The sequence below is a fragment of the Rhyacophila brunnea genome, unplaced genomic scaffold, assembly GCF_057557595.1.
Source record: "Rhyacophila brunnea isolate RB1 unplaced genomic scaffold, BYU_Rbru_1.0 scaffold_22, whole genome shotgun sequence".
NCBI lineage: Eukaryota > Metazoa > Arthropoda > Insecta > Trichoptera > Rhyacophilidae > Rhyacophila > Rhyacophila brunnea.
This window is the reverse complement of record NW_028232882.1, coordinates 21,931,871-21,952,199: the sequence shown is the minus strand read 5'-3', so window position 1 is coordinate 21,952,199 and position 20,329 is coordinate 21,931,871. Positions and strand designations below refer to the sequence as shown.

The 20,329-nt window shown below is 32.9% G+C and overlaps 2 protein-coding genes across 3 annotated transcripts in view; one reads left to right on the top strand and one right to left on the bottom strand.

Annotated features, from left to right (window-relative positions):
* Positions 1-10,795, bottom strand: part of ClC-b (chloride channel protein 7) — a 40,168-nt gene extending 29,373 nt beyond the window's left edge. The window contains exons 1-3 of one of the 2 annotated variants that reach the window (XM_085949493.1): positions 10,663-10,795; positions 10,276-10,467; positions 9,702-9,809 (exon numbers count right to left, since the gene is read on the bottom strand). In XM_085949493.1, coding sequence (XP_085805619.1) covers positions 9,702-9,809; positions 10,276-10,449 — 282 coding nt within the window. In that variant the 5' untranslated portion in view covers positions 10,450-10,467; positions 10,663-10,795. Of the gene's footprint in view, positions 1-9,701; positions 9,810-10,275; positions 10,468-10,658 lie in introns of both variants that reach the window. The other variant, XM_085949492.1, reaches the window with a different exon arrangement.
* Positions 10,796-11,068: 273 nt separating this feature from the next.
* On the top strand, positions 11,069-19,847 carry Srp68 (signal recognition particle 68). The gene is made up of 6 exons (XM_085949491.1): positions 11,069-11,309; positions 14,420-14,541; positions 15,611-15,838; positions 16,827-17,012; positions 18,154-18,284; positions 18,696-19,847. Exons 1-6 carry the CDS (start codon positions 11,204-11,206, stop codon positions 19,702-19,704), a joined length of 1,782 nt encoding a protein of 593 aa, XP_085805617.1. The 5' UTR covers positions 11,069-11,203; the 3' UTR covers positions 19,705-19,847.
* The last annotated feature ends 482 nt before the right edge of the window (positions 19,848-20,329 follow it).

Here is a 20,329-nt window from a genome sequence, read left to right as displayed (position 1 = left end):
TTTGAAAACACCTATAGTATTTTATTATTAATTATAGATGTTCTCATTGTGAACGAGAGATAGAAAATTCATCTCAGCAAGTGACATGCTGTAAAAATTTGGCTATAAATGATACTACATTAATAAATTTATTAATATTGACCTTTGAAATCAGTGGTGAAAGGTGGAGGTAGGCTGTTAAGATACGACATAAATAGTGCATACTAAACTTTGCCAGTCATTTGTTTTCAATAAACTAAGACTACAATATGTAGATAGTGTTTGTTAGTTTTTAAAAATCAACTAAACCTTGCCTAATCCAATCCATAGTAGATAATAGTAAAAAAATATTCGTTTATATATAAAATATCTAAAATTATGCCATTAAACCATACACAATTTTAGATATTTTAGAGATAGAAGAATATTTTTTATCGATTATATTTTGGTATAGGCAGGGCTTAATGAATTAAAAAAAACTAACCAACATCGTCTGTAATATGTACTCTTAATTCAAGGAAAACAAATAAGTATGACTGAAAAAGTGTGCACTATTTTTATCAGATCACCCACATCATACCTAAACTATTATGGTATAGTTTGGACAGGGTTAGTTGAATTTTAAAAACTAGCCAGCATATTATTTGTAGGTGTGTTCAAATTTGAATGGTCAAAGACATAGCTTATAATCAGTATCTTTAGAATTATCTTTAAATGTGTTAATCGTGTCCATTTTTTGAATAATAAAATGCCTAATTCTTGTCAAATTTGGGATCAAAAAGATTATAAAATATAATTTTTTATTGTAAATATGTCACTATATAATGTTAATATTAATTTTACTAATGGTTTTGTAAATGGACGTACTGAAATATGACTATATTCTAAAACATTAGAGCGAGAGGTTTAAAAGAATACTATTTTATGTAATAAAAATACTTTACGCAGTCATCAAATGTTTAAAATAAATATAAAGGATAATAAGGCTTCAAAATTATATAAATAGATTATCAACAACATTTAAGGAATGTCCACGGTTATGCTCTGAAAATACCATAAAACCTCCATTTTGACCTACGCTGACCTCGACCTACACATCATTCAAACCAATATTTCCTGGATTTATGTCTAGCTTCCATAAGTCGTTTATTCATATGTCTTCTATCTTACTCTGACGCATATTTCGACATAGGAACATTAGTTTTTGTTCAGTGTTGCTTAAGGCGAATTCTTTGCCTCAATTTACGATCAAATGTGACTTCAACGCCATCTAAAGGCATATACAGGCATCTACCATGAATTTCTAAAAATGTGTTACTAAAAACTTTCGTCGATCGCAACCAGATGGCAATAAAATATAAAATAAAATATTGTGTGTCGCCACATATTAAAAATCATAAGCTTGATAAAAATGCATTTAAATTTATTATATATTTACTTACCTATGTAAAAATATTTACAATTAATATTCACCCCATAAAATATTTACAATTCTAACATGTATATTTGATTTGATTTAAAATGTTTATGATTTTTACATTTTGTTTACCGTAGTTTTTTTTACAGTGGCAATAAAAGGGTATCCTGTCCAGTTAATGAACCAGATTTTTTTACGTTGTCAATGCGAATTAATATAAATATTTTTCTACAGTAAAATTCATTTATAGTAGTAAATGAACATTTAAGTACAAATGTTTATAAGATTGAGTTTAATCTTGTACAATTGACAATTACATCGAATTTCTACTAGAGGTGGAATAAAAGAATGATATTAAATGAATAGCAAAACAAATGCCATTCGAATTATTATTAAACAAAATAAGGAATATACAGTTGTACCTACTTGGTTATTACTAGGAAGGTTGGACCGGCTGAATTTGCTCGTTATAAGCGGTACTCGTTATATCAGAGAATAGGTATTTTTATTGTCGGCGAAAACAACAATTAGACACTTAACTAGTGTCATAAACGTAATCTGTCCCCGGCGGCATCCTGTCTGATCGGATTTTATTGCTTAGGGTCGAAATGTCTTTAAACGATCAACACATTACCAGTATTTTAGCTCGGTATATCCGATAAGTATCTCGTTATAACAGTGAATAAAAATGTATGGAGAAAATCATATACCAAATGCCAACGATTGTTTACGATCAACACAATATTACCAGTATTTTAGCTCGGTATATCCGATAAGTATCTCGTTATAACAGTGAATAAAAATGTTTTGAGAAAATCATATACCAAATGTCAACGATTGTTTCCTCATTACATCCGAGATCTCGCTATGTCCGAGATTGTAATAACCGAGTTCGACTGTAGTTATAATTATGACAATATAGTCGATATTATATAGACATCCCAATTCATTTCGTTTCAACCATGTCCGATCCTAATGGGTTCATATGGGCCTCCACAGAGTGGACGGTTTGTATTAACTAACTAACTATATCTGAGATAAGAATAAAGTAAGACACGCAACGAATTGAATAAAAAAGAAGTTGGAGGTAAGAAAAAACGTAAATAAACATGCGAACAAATCTTGATAAGCAAACCCAAGGACAAAATAAGTGACAAATTTAAAAAAAAATTGTAAAACGTAAGAAAAAAATTTAGAATTTGAAGTAAGTGCACCACTGATTACATAATATTCTAAGAAAAAGACAGAACGTTATTTCTTTGAAAAAATCTAATGTCGATTTTAAAGAACAGTGCAAGATAAAATAAAAGATAGTTTTATTTATTTTACCTATAAATGTGTAAGTGAAATGGATTTGGAGATATAAAAAGAAACCTTATTGGCCCAGTGGTTTCTAGGTGTGGACTTTTGTAATTCCCTGAAGATCTCGAATAAATAATTAAAAATTATCAACACCTATACCATATTCCTAGGCATCTACTATGATTGAAAAGTAGATCTTAATTTTTTGTATTTATGATTGCTTCATAAAAAAAACAATATTTACGACTTTATGATGTAGCAGATAAATGAGCAACTAAATAGTGATCCAAATATTATGAAAAGTTCAACTATCAAAGCATCACGGCATAAAATTAGTAATACCACGGTTATACACAATTTATTGTACCTACCTATTGTTATAATTTTCTTAGTTCATTTAATCGTTTTTAATTTAATTTATTTTCAAATTCACCTCTTATGTGTTCATTCACTGAATTTTTTACCCTATATTTTACGGAGACTAATAATAACTTCTATTTTCTACATACTAAATTATCAACCTCCACTTTTTGACAGCACGTAGATAATAATTTTAAGGCCGTAGACAGGAATGAACGTTTGATGGCCCAAATATAGTACAATAGTATGTATGTAATTAAAGTTAGGGTACAAGTCGGTTATCCTGGATACAGCGGCAAACACATTTTGAAAATAGCCTATATACTGGATTATTTGTTAGGATTACCTAATCTAACTTAAACTAACCCAAACTAACAAATAATCCAGTATATCGGCTATTTTCAAAATGTGTTTGCCGCTGTATCCAGGATAAACATATAGAACAAAAGTTGTGAAAGAAAGAAGTGGAAGTTTGTCGAGGCTGTTTTGATCGGGTTAATTTGTCTTTGATTAATATTGTGACTAGAAATTTTAACAATTCTTATTATTTTTAACATTGTATATTGTTCATAATTTTCGCGACTACCACGTGAATAGACGAATTTTATTTACTTATAACATTTTAAACACTTAACATAAATATGGAGAAATTGTACAGTCACTAGACAAAGATTAAATTTGATGTGTGTCATAAGTATGCTTTCTTTATATTATTATGAAACTATATTTATTTTAAAATCGCTTTATAAAAGGTAGGTACGTCAAAACAGTAATAAATATCTGAAATAATTTCACAACACTATTTCAAAAAGTGGAGGTTGATATATGATCGTCCATTGTGACATATGCTCCAATATCGCAAACCGAAAATGTTATTATGGACAGAGCAAAATTAACAGAGTGCTTGTCTTCATACCTGGCGACCCTTTATTTTCAATGTATGTGTGTGTGTGTATTTTTTAATCTATGCGAGTATTGTTTCAAAAATGGTACGATTTATTTCCGCTTTAGCAGCACATGTCGATAAAAGTCTTGTCATATATTAATTTTATTTACTATCGATTAGTTAATATACAAAAATACAAGATTAAATTTAAATAACTACCCTAAAAATTAATAAATAATATTTTTAATAGAAACGCTAACCGTTTTTTCTCAGTTATTGCGTACAAACCGAGTTTTTTCGATTTTAATTACATGCTTTCTAACCTCAAAATCGATGTTTTTTAAATTTGAAAAAAAAGATATAAGGATATAATAAATTCCAATTTCCGTTTAGCGTTTTCCTAGGTAATATATTTACGTATATTTTTATCGTAATTTTGATAATTAAACTTATGTCATTCATTCTTGCCACCCGATACAAATGTACCGAATTTGACACGTATTTTTGGAATATGGAACTCCATGATGACTTTAAATTTTTTATTTTATTTTTCTCATTACTTTTGAATATATATTTACCGATTAATAAACTTTTCTAGCTATTTTTCGATAACAACTTTACATAGAGACATCACCTTAACTCAGAAAATAGGGTACTCGACAAAAATCATTGAAAGTTTCATCAGATCAACAGAGAAAAAAAACAACAATAGTGGATATCTACAAAATAAATTAATAAATAAACAAAGAAACGTTGTGATAATGCAACGAAGAATTCACTTATCAAGAAGTTACACTTGCAAAATAAAGTATTAATTATTATATTTACAAAAATAAAAAATGAGCTATACTAGTGACTAATGGTTGCATACAATATATTGTATTATCGACCCGTTTAAGCTATTACTTGTGTATAAGTCAATTTTAAATGGTACATTGATTGCTGTTGCCTTCGAAAATAAAAAGTAAAACATATTTCCGACAAATACCAGTAAGTCATATTAATTAGTCACAATAAAATTGATAACATTTGGCTCGATGGAATGTTCAAATGAACACTGGTTTACTATTTATTTTTATTTCATTTTAACTTTAAGACTTTTAATGACTTTTAAGTGAACAAAAATTTCAATATAATAAATTAAAATTATGTTGAATTAAAAAAATACCTACCTAGTTTTGTAACCCACAATGGCTGCGCAGCTTAAGCGTTGGCCTATTGCGTCGTGGGTCCCAGATTCAAATCCTGGGTCTGGCAAGTACACATATTGTTTTTCAATTTGTGTATGAGTCAGAGTATGGACCTAATAGGTTGAGCAAGTGGCTGACATCCATTTCTCGTAAAAACAAAATCTGTCAATACAAACCTCCACCCTGTGGAGGCCCATATGATCCTATTAGGATCGAATATGGTCGAAAGAATAAGATTTTTGTAGATATATTCCAGGGAACACAGAGTTAATGGGAACTGACATATCTAACAGATGTGGAGTAACAGGCAACCGGTCTCGAGTGTGAAAGAATATGGGATAAATTTAAACACGTGTCAAGAATACGTCATTCTAAACTCAAAATAATTGCATGTCTATAATGTGTGGTTCATTTTCATAGGACACTTACACAACCCTGCATCAAAATGTAGTGTATTGGGGTTATAGTCTATCTGAATTCTATTTATTAAACTGTTCTGTGATATATTCCTACAAAATTATGCTATGTAAATGCAGGGTGGATATAATAACCAGGAACATTATAACGTTAAAAGTTGCTCTGTAATAATATTATGATCATTAGAAAAAGAAATCGTCAAAAATCTCATTCATTCAAGAAAGTCCCTAAGTAGAATACGATTAAGCGCTGAAATCCATAGTAGTCTTTACGGTAAGACGTTTTTAAGGATATTTTCCCGTAAACAGATTCAACAGAAGCCACCAATCCACGATTGTGGCTGTTGGAATCAAAAACAATAATTTTCAGTGGAACTACATAAAATTTTGTTGACTGCCTCCAAAAGAAGCTGTCATTATTTCGATAGAGTTTACAGTAGACAATAAAAAATATTATAGCTAATACGCTATGCTATAATCGATAATCAAATGAATATCATAATAAATATATTATCCATATTATGGATAATATACTGTATTTTAAACAATGTTATGACTAGGGAGCGGATTTATATGCAACAAAAACATGATTATATGCATGCACGTATGCACTTAAAATCATTAAAATATGCACTAAAACCGAAGAAATATGCACTTAAAAATTTACATTTTTTGTGGGATAAAATGTAAATACCCACTTTACCCGATATTACTGACAAAAAATCGAATAACTAGTTAATAATTTTTCAACATAAAACAATAGCAGATCAAAAAAACACAAACAATGAATATTATAAAGTTAATCAATTACAAATTTAAAAATAGTTTTTTCGCAATTACAAATAATTAAATAATAAATGCAATTGTAAATCAAATATAACTTACAAAACAAAAACGACACACTTAACTATTCCTAAATACTATTCTGTTTTTTACAAAAAACTCTAAAATATGCATTTATTTATGAAATATGTACTAATGTCTCAAATATGCTCTAACGTCTCAAATATGCATTTATATGCTGAATACAATTTTATTTTTGGATTCCGTGTCTTTCAAAACAGATTTCTGTGCAACTCTCATAGCTGTGCATACACCCTAACAAAACATGCACTAGCATATAAATCCGGGCCCTAGTTATGACATACTATGTTATTTATATTTCTGGGTATGCTCTGCATCCACAGCATATATTATGGACTTTTTCTAGGGGGAAAACATTTTTGACTCATATTTAAAACATTTTTTACAACTTTTAGGGCAGTGGTGCATAATCAGCGACCCAATGACTAAATGAAATGTGTGAAATAAATACTAGCATAGCCTAATAATTACCAAGACTAGGTTTCCATGAAATCTGATTAAATCCTTTCATCCTTTCATGATAACTTTCAAAATGTATTGTGCAATAACAGATTTCTTTTGTATAAATTTTTGAAGAATATTGTACGGAAACCTCATGTTTGGAGTAGCAGACCACCCCCAAATTTTAATAGAATGCAATATCACTGCAGTACCACATATGTACCGAATTTCATGGAAGTTCATTTCACTATGGGTATATTATGGTAAGTAATGAAACATTGAGGAAAACTTAATAAGAGATTTTAGCTTTTCGTTTTAAATAATAGAATAGATACTTAATTCAATAATACACAAGACTTAAGAATGCAGCATTCGTTATTGATGTATAATTTTTAGTAGCGCAGAAACATACCATTACTAAAAAAATATTTCAGCTATATCTTCATAATATAAAAGCATATTTTTTGGAATCGGAATCAGAGACAAGTTCGAGTTCCACTCTGTAGAAATATTTTTCAAACGTATACTTTTTAATATGTTTGTTTCTGAGGGTTCCAAAGTATGTATATATTAACACTTTACGGTCCGGTAACGCCACATTGGCGTCCTTTGCAAGCCGAACGTTACGATCCGGTGACGCCTACGTGGCGTCCTCACATAGGCATATCTTAACTGTGAAAAATAAATATGAAATTTAATATTTGGTTGCAAGATCTATCGACAGATGGTTGAATGACATGTGCAAGAAGTAAAAGCACGATGGAAAAAAAATATTGCGCGGTTTTTACAGAGATGGCGGACGTAATACCATTCAGTATTTTTTTGTACCTATACCATTTTTTTAATTAGTTACAAGCCCGTTTCTAGGCGGGTGAATCACGAGACATAAACAAAAAAGGTAATAAACACTCAATGTTATATTCCAGTGTCGTCACTTCAACTTCGAAATTTTATTGTCGACCCTTTTCAGTGGTAGTCAACCATTTATGAACCTGCATTCTTTTTTTTTAAATGAACGCGATTTTTATCTATGAAATTGCGTGCTATTTGATATTTTGTCTTTAATGATTTACTACCCATGAAACGTCCACCATGCTTCATCATCCATGATAGAAATTTTATCTTGAAAATGAGAACAGTTATAAATGTGAACTTGTATCGCGTTGTCATTTTCGTTCGATTTTTTCGGGAGATTATTGCTTGTGTAACTGCATAAATAATAGCTATTATTATTTATATTGCACTAATTTCATTGAAAAAATAATTAATCTAAGTATATTTCAGCTAGGATATATATTTTTTATTAGTTTTATCTCCAAAAAAACTTTTTAAAATGGAGGACCATTCGTTTTTAAACAGAGGAAAACTATGCGGATTTTATGTCAGATATTCCCAGTGACTGAAGATATCGGAGATTTTAGTGTAATTTTCAATCACAATCAAATATTTCCGGGGATTTCCGCAACTAATAAACGTTTAAGAAGAAAGTGTAAAGTGTGTTCCTCACATAAACTTCGAAAAGAAACTATTTACATGTCCAAAGAGTGTAAAGTACCTCTACATCTACATATTGGTAATTGGTTTTCTTCGTATAATTTAAAAAAAAGTATATTAGTTGTTAGTTCATTTTACATTCATAGTTTTATAAACTATTTCAAATAATTTCAGCTTTAGTGTGATAATAATTATTTCGTGCCTAGCCAGTTATATAAAGGTATTATCCATAAAATTGAGTGTTGATTCAAATATTTTTGTGGAATGTAGATGTTTGTTTTACAATCCTATTGCTCATAGATTTTGTTATATGATTTTTTTACGCACGCCTCTGCACTGTTATTGGATTGTCTCGATTCCTACAATAATACCAAATTGTAATAAGCGGTGGGAATGTATATTATGCGTGCATTTTATTTAATTGAATTTACTCGAAAAGATGCACGCCACTGCACTGCCTTTATCGGCTAGGCCATAAAAGTCGTAAAACCAATAAATCACTAGTGAGTGTTCGTTCGGGAATGAATGTGCATTTATTTTTAAACACTTCACAGTTTGTGTGAAGTCTTTGTTATTTTATTATATTTGATATTCAGAGATATGAGTAGCTAGCGCTAAAAATGAATTGATACATATTCTATAGAGGTGTAAAACATTTTGTATTTGAATATTTTATTATATTTTTTAATTAAAAAATAATATATTGTGATGCTTTATATCAATAGGCTGTTTCCTTTACATTATATTTATCAAATTGAACTAATCTAATAACATATAATATACAATTTACGAAAATTTACGAATTATATACTTTATCTTTATGGAACGCGGGCCAGAGGTTGACAATTGTTGAATAAATGACACAATTTGATGCATTGATATATTTTAAGTATTTTCTGAAAATTTTATTGAAATATATCAATAGGTTCAAAAGTTATATCATTTTTAACTTCGCGATCGAAATTTGTTGATTTTCATTAAAAAGTACCGGATATTGGTGTAGGTACTTCGCGAAAATTCGCGGACCGTATAGTGTTAATATAAATATGTTCAAAACTCTCGCACCAAAGGCCTGACCGGCGTAGATAAATACACACGATGCAATCTCGCGATTGGTCAATGCTATTAGAAAGAAATAGTATGTTTTCTAAGCCTGTGGATCAAACCAGTGACTTGTGTGCAGCTCGAAAATAATTAAAAGGTTGTGCGTCAATGATTTATGGTAACAATTTGATATTTTCCCCCAAATTTCAAATAAGTGCAGTATGCATAAGTTCGGAGATATTCAGGTTTACGCAATTTATTGTACAAAAGTATCGAACATAAATTATTGAAGATAACAAAAAGATTACCTGGTATTTTGCCGAAATAATATTCAGAGATCCAGGTTCCACATTATCAGTTACTCGCTTTCTAAGTGTAGAGTCAATGTCTGCACTATCATAATTTGAAGACAAGTTCTGAAATTGAAACAAAGAATAATAAAAATTGCACCCGTCCACGTATTGGCAACCCTGGAAACAAGATGTTGCAGAGGGGACATGATTGAAACTATACTAAAAACTATTAATATTTAATCAACGCAATGGAGTGAAAACTACTAAGTACAAAATACTGGTACTATAAACTATGGTGTACAATAAACTCCATTGTACGTTGATGACTTCCTACTTCCTAGAAGTTAATCATCCCCTGGTGGAAGTGCGGTCAACGTAGCAGTGTGAACTGGCATCTCTTGTCGGTTGCATGGGCAGGCAAGTAAGGACAGCATGAGGCATAGACTATTTGAATTTACACATCATGAAGTAATTCACTAGTTTGTGTTACTCGCCAGTGGCAAACTGATGAGCAGAATTTTCAAGAGTTGGGTTCTAACCTTCAGTGATTGAAAAGGAACCAGAAGAATATGTATGATTCCTTACTTACATTTCGTCTCATTTGATTCGCTGTTTCAATGTCATGGTTTACACCAATCAGTAAAGTTGTGTCATCGTCGTATTCGTCGACTGGCGCAGTAGAATTCTGCGAATGGTCAGTCGGCGACTCAACTTCGGGATGAAATCCGGCACCCATTTTCGCTCCATTTAGTTTTTTACCCATTTTCACCCATCTAACAGCCTGAAAATGATAAACCATGATGATATTGATAATCCACTATCGCACCGATGGATATTATCGATTGTAAAAATGTCATTAAAATAAGGTGCGTAAAAAATAATAATAATATTGTTTTCGTCTAATGAATTGGAACTGTATAACTTCGAAAATATTAATATCACTGTAACAATAAATTGTGAAAAAAAGATTACCTACACAGGTTTGTTATGTACACAAAGAACACACGGTGACAAGTTACTGATATCAAGTTTTTGCACTATTCATCACTCATTCAAATTATACAAGGTTATTTTGTCATTCTTTTTCTGACACATTCCAGTCAAATGACATTTAAACTTATAGTTGCCAGCAATATATCAACAATTTTTCCCTGACTTCGTCAAACAAGTGATTTTTTTTAAAGATTAGTTATATTTAATAAGGTTGTATGAGATAAAGTTCCAAAAATATTATCTAAGCGTCAGTCAATGAAAATTTCATAAATTAATAAAATTGAATATTACTTATTAAACTACAAAGATTGATTTAATATTTTAAAATAATATTATTCCTAGTATCCCCATTTCAACCATAAAATTACCATAGTTTGCCCGGCCACGTTGCCTATGAAAGTTGGACATTGGAGAAACGTCAAAATTTGTCGCCGTCTGGTAGAATACGTAAAATGAGTGTATTTGTAACATTTACTTTATAATTTGCAATATTATAAAATAAACATTCATAATAGATTTCAGTGATGACCGTTACTGAGGAAACTCCTGAAATAATTCCACCAGAAGGTGAAGATGTGCCCACAGAAGTCGAGGAAGTTTCCAAAACTCCGAAGATATTCACTTTGGAGAGTATCCTTTCGTGATTTTAAATACTTGTTATTTTATGTTACACCTTTTTAGCACGTGACACACTATCCATGCAATACGAAAAATAATCAACAAACATGAAATTAATTAAGTAATTGATGATAATGCATACTTAAATTTTAGTGTCTTATTTCAGTTTTGATCTTTAAATATTATTTGAATAATAAAATAGAGCTGGAATCTGGGTACGAGAAACTGTCACATATGGCTTTTATTTTCAATTAACATATTCATATACTTCGATCCTGAGCCAAGGTATTCGTGATGTACTTTTCTGTCATGCTTTTCCATAAACAAAAGTTGATTGTATGGATAATTAATTGTGAAAAGTATATTTTTCACATTGAGATTGTCCATATGGTCAGTGTTAAAAATACATGTTTCATATTTTTTTTATCACTGATTTATCTTTTACTTTGTAAAAATGTATAGTAATGGTGCCGCAGATGACCGCATGACTTTTTATAACTTTCTTTTTAGATCACACCCAATCTAACCTAACCCAACCTTACTGTGTGATATCGAAATGTTTGAAAATATCAAACTTTAAATAAACAATTATTGGATCGAAAAACATCTCTGCCAACAGAAAAAGGTATTTAATATAATTGTCTACATGGGATAAACTATTTCCACCAAAAAAAAGAAGATAAATGGTCATGCGGTCATCTGCGGCACTATAACCAAATGTATTTCTAAATAGTTTAGTATTTGTATTGGATTATTTGTTGGTAAGTGTCCACCATGGTGCAGTGGCTAGCACCCTTGGCTCTTGCGCCATGGGTTTGATTTGCACGGCTGAGTCCTGTTGTCTCACACGGTATGGACCCAATGGATTAGACGAAAGCTAACAACCAAATTTCTTAAAAAGTTTTAAATTACCTTCGCGCCAGGTCCATTACCTTGACGACTGCATTAGAGCAAGCACAGTTGGATAACTGAACTGTCTGCACAGTTCCCAGTGGCGGGTTTAGGGACGTGTAGACCTGACTGATTTTAATGCCCCCCACGATAAATAATAAAATAAAAACCATAAATCACATTAGTTTACAAAAAGTAATTATTATTGTTGATGCCAGTGATGACGCAGTCATGGCCCCTACACCCTGAAGCAGGCCCCCAGGCCATGATGTTTGGCGGGCCCCCGACTTATCGCTAAGGTTAAGGGCAGTGTAATGTTCTCCAAATGCTATTCCGCGAAACTACAAGGTTCTGTGTGAAATAAAGGATATTCCGTGTATTTTTAGCGATTTTTAAATAAATAAGTAAATCCACTTGAATTGGCAGTATTCTACATTATATTCGTCGGTGTTTTCTAAAAAGGGCGAATCAACCATTTTGGGGAAATTTGGGAAAAAAAACGGCGAATTTGTATCTCCACAGGAAAGTACTTAACCTATACCGTACTAACCATAATCATAAGGGCCATAATCATAATCCACAAAGTGTTATGGATAAAAAGCGAATGTGACATATCAAGCTTTTTAAAATATTATTATTATAAAGCCTAATATAAAGACAGTAGTCTTTCTAAGCTTTATTATAATCTTGTTAGACATTTATAATCCACATGTAAGTAATTAATAAATAAATGTCAAAAGTTTAAAATCCTCCTGTAAAATAGCATTTTGGTTAATTCGCCCTTTTTACAAAACACCAACAATATTATGAAGCACTGATCGCGACTCCCTTTTGTGATAGCCAAGTAACATATTATTACCCGTCACCATATTGGATAAATAGTCATTTTACAACGTTTTTCTTAGCTCGTATTCTTATTTGTCCGGTACAAATCTTGCAATCGATCGACTAGCTAGACTTTTGAAACTTTTAGAATATATCAGAACACGATGCCAATGCATTTTTTTAATACTTTTAGCCATCTTTAAGTAGAATTTAATTCATTTTCAGTTCATTCGGTTTTGTATGAAAAGTTATTTCGATACCATTATTGGTTGCCAGGGGGTCCTAGCAACTAAATTATTAATATATACGTGCGTTACTATGGAAATCAATATGAAATGACATTTCATTATTCTGTATTTCTATCAAGTACAATTTTTTTTGATCGTTTAAGATAGTCAAGTCAAGTTTATATGATTCAACAGACAATTTAAAAACGTTGTATATAAAAAGTTCTTTTTATCTTGTAATTATTAATTAGTCAGGAAACATACTAAAAATAATTCTAAAATATAATTCTACATGCGAAATAGCCGCAGGCGACTTTTATTACTATTAGAGAAAATTTGTGGTGTGTTTATCTCATTTAACTGGTCGACCCGCCACGCCGGGCCCCTCCTAAGCCGGGCCCCCAGGCTAGAGCCCTGTTAGCCTCCCCCCCCCCACATTATGGGGGCCATGGACGCAGTGGTTTATTTTTTTTTGTGTACAAATACATGCTTATCTGTTTTGTGTACGTATATGGGCACCGTTGATGTTAGTCGTAATGATTTTGTTACATTTTAGGTAATATTTTATTTTTTTAATAATTAACTGTGAGAAATATGCACCTTGTAAGAATTTTATAGTTTAATAATTGTAAGACTTTGAATTGTTTCGAGGCCCCCTTTTAAATTTTATGACAAATCAATTGAATCATTATTTGTATTAAAGAAAATCGTTGTTGACATTTCCGTATATTCTAAGAAACCTTCAACACAACACAACAGGATGGATTTACTGGTGACAGTACGTATTATCGCAGCAATAGCAAGAAAATGAATGTGTAAACATGTATTATCATGCAAGTTGCAAAATTGCATGCATGAATCAAAAAAGTTCAGAAGCTTCGGAATTTTCACGCGACAGTTGGGATTTGTTTTATATCTGCGACTCATTTTGAATTTAACCGATTTTCATGACCTGTCAAATAGTACTATATTAATGACAAGATCGCGTCTCGCTTACTCTTGCCGAATGCGATTGGCGAGACAGTTGGCACTTGTACGTGTAATCAGTTATTATCGCGATAGTTTAAAATACACACTATTGCTGCAAGTGAATCCATGCATGTGTACAGGCGCTTTAATGTTTGTTTGTCAGCACCACCAAATAATTATCCAAGATTTTCCTCAACAATGTGTTATCAGTATTGCACGTGATCAAGGATGCTCAACAGCATCATGGATTAAGGCATGGAGACTATCAGAGATATCGTGGATATTGCTCACGGAGAATAAGACGGTTGCGGAAGCTCCTCAAACTTCCACAGGTACTGACATCAATTATACTATTCCTTCAATTAGGTATGACTATTCCAGCACACTTCAACATCAAATGGACCCGGAAAGAGAGTAATATTAAACAATTGGATAATTAGCGGACATGGCAGGTTCAATTTGTTTCAATTCTTATCTGAATCAGTTTCACTTCTCGATCATATATCAGTCTTCAGTTTACAATACCTGTTTGACAATAGTAAATCTGGTCTAGAGATGAAAGCAATACGGGAAATAAAAAATGCCTAGTTTCAATTCCTGGTGTCGTCTAATTGGTAATGTGTTTGAATCTTGCAAACCAAATGACATTAAATACACATATTAATAATTATTTTCTCAATCGTAATTTATGTTTGTTACATTCTCTCGTTGCCTCCATATCCAATTCCTTTAAATGAAAACCCTGCTACTGAGTTTCAAGTAAAACTTGTAATATATCTTCCATGACAACTTCCACATTATGGAACGCTTTGTCTCGAGCAGACACAGCGTCAAATTTGTACTTGTGATTCAAATATTAAATCGGTTAATACAGTTTTATGAAAATCTGCTTTCGATTTTAATTTAAGGTGTAAATTTACGTTTCCAGAATTGATTTTTTTATCAAATATAATTTATATGAACTATTATGTTAACAAGAGAGTGACAGTTTCTAAATTTAAAATATGCTACAATCTATGGAAATTCCAATTTAATTTCTAATAATCTAATATGTATGGCAAAATTACGCCTAATTTGTCATATTTCAATAAGTTGGTTTAGTCACTTGTGGGGCAATATTTGAATACCTAGTAAGTAATGAATCAACTTGTTACCTTATTGCTTACTTGTTACTTACTTTTAGTGGCAAAACATTGCAACACAACTGACAGCTATCAAATAACTACGTTTTGTAAGCAAGAATAGTAAATTATATAGTTTCCTACTTTGGTAAAAATATTGTATAAAATATTTTAAAATAAAATAAATTTCTTGTTTCTGAGGAATCAAGAACCGTAAAATCCCCAACTTTTAAATTCTGTCTGATATTTCAATCCCTGTTGCCCATATCTTAATTTGCAGGGCGATCGCCGGCATTACAAGCGCAAGGATGTGACCTGTGCGTTGTTGGCCGGGTCGAAGGCGGACGAACGTCTGTTGCACACCCCACTGGCGCAGGCAGAACGCTGCTGGGCATATGCCATGCAGCTACGCCAGGAGGCCAACACCGAGCCCCGCAAGAAATACCGACTCGTCGCCAGGATGCGCAAGGCCTGCGGCTATGCTCTCCAGCTCCAGCAGTTGTGTGATGTATGTCTCTTTACGAACCAAGCAATGCTATCAAAGAATTAAGATTAATATAAGGGAATAACCTATCGAAATCTTTGTATTATAAACGTTTGTTAACGATTCGAAAATGTTTTTAGTATCTAAAGTGTCTAATATATTGCAAAGATGATTGAGAATATTAATGGAATTTTAAATAATATCTACTCCAATTCAAATTTATTTTTCATATAATGAACATGACGGATTACAAATTCAAGGCGTTCACAACATGACATAAAAAAAAAGAAAAAAGAAGTGAAAAATATTAGGAAAAAAAGTACATCGAGCCACCCTGAGTGAACTTAGACTGGATTTTTAAATCTTATAAAACAACACACCTAAACTTACTGTCTCGTAAGTGGAATATATCAATATCCGAAGCAATTTAATTGAACACAGTTATTGCCCTCCCGATTGGCGTTACTAATGACGGATAGTTCTGTTCCTTGGGAGAATAAACAAGAATTCTCCCATATTGTTACACTACTGCATGTTGTTTTAATCTCAGAGCCTAAGTGTGAAATTTTTACAATAATTTACCTGCAATGCAAAATAACTAGCAGCTAATTTAATCATTCATTTTAGTAATATTCTCATTCTCCTATCAAATCTCCTTCTCGATAGCGATTGATAGCAATTTGAGTTTAATGTCGGACAAGATAACTCACGAATCTTGTATGTGTAACCTGTCGATCACAGCCTCATAGAGCGAGAAAACTCGCTGAAGGCATAGAACCGGTTAATGAATTCACATCTTATAACGTTTTATATTTAAATTGTAAATTGCAAGCATTATATTTTTCTGCTAGGTGACATTGGCGGGTGGACCATTTACCTTAATACAAGGGAACGAATGCCGTTTTCCTGTTCTTAATTTTATCTTCAAACATATATTTTAAACATGATCGTTCTTTACTTTAGTATGTTGTAAATCAATTGTAAAAATTGTAATATGAATATTTATCGGCAGAGTCCTAATTGCGATGCCCGTACTAAACTGGAAGCGCAGGCTTACGTAGCGTGGATGCACGGCTCACTTCACTTCGAACTGCAGCTGTGGAAGAGGGCCGCTGAAAATCTCAAGCTAGCTCAAGTCGTCTATGAAAAATTACTCGCTACTCTATCGGAAGATGAACAGCTTATTTACAAACAAAAGGTAATGGGGGGACTTTACTATTTCATTGTGAATCTCTTACTCTTGTTTGTTTTCAAGGTTATATTACAGTAAAACCCCAATTTTACATTTTTACAAAAACTGACAACGTAATTAGAGGGACAATATAAAAATTAAAAAGGTTTAATTAACTTTTTATTAAAAAAAATGTGCTAATTGATTTGAAGGTGTCCTCTTGTATCTCATAAATGCTGGTTCCATGATAAAACAGAACAGTGACAAAACAGAACATGACAAAACAATTAGAATAAAAAATGTTGACAACAAGTGACAGTAACATTTGAGCCAAAACGGGAAATGACACAATACAGTGGGGTGTGACCACCTTGGCTCAAGTAATCAATCATGTTGTATAAATTTGGTCATGGACACAGCAGACGTGTCTATAAAAAGAAATGCTCATATGTGTTTGTACTCTAATGCTGTGATTACATTATGATAACGTTACGTGCTGTCACATGCTGGTACAGCGACAAATTAAGTCTATGGTTTCGTCATTCCACAGAATATTTTAACTGATCACTATCTCCATAAATATAATTATGGAAAGTGCCAACTCTAATTTATTAGTATATTATAGCGTTGGACTATAATGCCGTGGGTCCTAGGTTCGAATCCTGGGTCTGGCAAGTACACATATTGTTTTTCAATTTGTGTGTGAGTCAGGGTATGGACCTAATAGGTTGAGCAAGTGGCTGACATCCATTACTCGTAAAAAAAACGAAAATCTGTTAATACAAACTTTTACTTTGTGGAGGCCCATATGATCATATTAGAGAGATATAGAGTGCGCGTTTTGTGTGAGTCGAAATTGTGTAGGCATGCAGAACAGAATAAAAAACGTTCATTGAGTCATGAGGTTGTTGACGTAGCGTGGTACTCGATTGTTGTTCTGGCGATTTTGCTAACTGGCAATGTTCGTTTAAAGGTTCAAAATAATATGCTATGGGATGGGAGCATCAGTCTTTAAATACCAAGAAAAATGACAGTACACACCTTTTTCCCGTAGCGGCAGCTTACAGTGACAGCACATAACGTAATAATAATGTATTATATCATATGATCGCAAAATTTTTGAGTCCCTACCACCAAACAATAACATGTTTTTATTATTTAATGACAGATTGCTGAGTTGGCTCCTAGTTTACGTTACTGTGCGTACAACATTGGCGACGAGACGGCCATTGATGATCTATTGCAAATGCGAGGACAAGGGATGGATGACAGTTTAGACATGCTCATGGCACAAGCTAGGTAATTATAATGTATTTAAGTTGGCAGCATGTGCATCCATTGAGGTTGTATTGTAAAGAAGGTACACTTGCTATATTTTGCTAGTTGTTGGCAATTTCCACTACCCATTGGGCCCTATCAAACACACAATTGGCAAAAAACCAGATGTCCACAAACGGGACTTGAGCCCTCACCCACGGCTTTAGAGGCACCCACTGTGGCATCACTCTACTGATTTACAAGGATAGTTGATAATTAAAAATGAAATATGTGGGCATATAAACTTCCATCAGTTGTATACTTGACATAAACGGTAAAACAGATCATAACTGAATAACTTTTTTCAATTTCCATCAAGTACATTTAAGTTGATAGTATAAATTTTGAAACCATGTAATAATTAACTTAGTATGTTTTGTTCTGTTTTCTCAGAGAAAGCCGCGCTGGCTCTTTGCAAGAAGTGGAATGGCGGGGACGTCGTATTGCAGTTCGCCCAGAGAGAACAAGACTCTTTCTTCTGTCTTTGCAGGACCTCGACAAGACTGTGCTCAGAGCTCCCAACCACCAAGCCAAGATTCAACTCATTGAGAACGCTCTCATGGATTGTAAAGATGCCATATCCGCGCTCAAAGACGAGATCAAAGCCGATCCAAAGCTCAGATCTGCGACCGGAGCCCCTCTGCCCGGTGTACAAAATTTACTGGCTTACATGACGTACATTCGTCTCAGCAGAACTATTGAACGTAATCAATATCTCGTAGACCAAGCCAAGGAAGCCATAGCAAATAAGACGTCGATCGATGGGAAAAGGGTACGACCTCATGACCTGACACGTCACTATGAGATCATTCTTCAAAATGTGATCGAGATGCAGGTTCTTCCAGGCTTCGAAGAAGACACTGCCTATCAAACGGAAATCGAAACATTCGCCAAAACGTATAAGGCATTTAGATGTTTCTACATTGCCGAGGTTTTGGTCACTCTCAAAAGATGGAGTGAAGCCATAGCACTATACGAAAAAGCGAACACGTACGCAGGTGAAGCCCTCTCCCAGAAAGTGCAAGATGAGAAATTGAAAGATAATTTGATTGCTTTGCAAAAGAGTGTTAAAGGCTGCCAGTGTTCAGCGCACGCACAGTCTATCTTGGCCGAGGAGGAAGACGACGCGGTGACAACAGTCAGCAAACGTTATAAGAATAAGAAACCGCTGACGGATCGGCTGACTGAATACTCAGAAGACCCGCAGTTGCTAACCAAGAGTCCCAATGTGTTCAAATTGCCACCCGATATGGAACCCATTCCCTGCAAACCTCTGTTCTTCGATCTGGCATGCAACTTTGTTGAGTTTCCATCTTTGGATGACAAGATAGGTTCCGACAAGAAACAGGCAGCTGGAGTTACCGGATTCGTTAAGAGTTTCCTGGGCTGGGGAGGGAAGTAAGCTGCGCGTGCACGTTTCCCGCAATGGCTCAAATACCAATTCTTTATAAGTGAAGTGTGTATGACATGATACAACGGTTGCGGTATGATTTTTGTAAACTTTTTCAAATGTTTAGAAGAAATAAAATAATACTTATTGAATAACTTTTGTTTCAGTTTTAATATTGAGTTGCCATAATATTATCCCCATTTATTAACCACAATTCACAAAAAAATCAGTAGTGCACACTGTAGGTATGAAGTTCTTATGAGGTGATTGAGTAAAATAAAAAATAAAATAGAGATGGCATAGATGGGCGAACTAGAGGTCATGCACAACTATAATTTTACAAACAGTTTTTTGTGCTGAAAATGATAAGATGTACCAAATTATTACAACGTTTTTATTAGGTCGTATTCTTATTTGTCCAGTGGTTGTTTATCCGGTACAAATCTTGCAATCGATTTTTAATTAACTTTCCGACTAGCTAGACATTTGAAACTTTTAGAATATATCAGACACGATGCCAATGTATTTTTTTAATGCCATCTTTAAGTAGAATCGAATTCATTTTTAGTTAATTCTGTTTTGTATGAAAAGTTATTTCGGAAGAAATCCGTAATCCTATCCACTATTATTGGTTGCT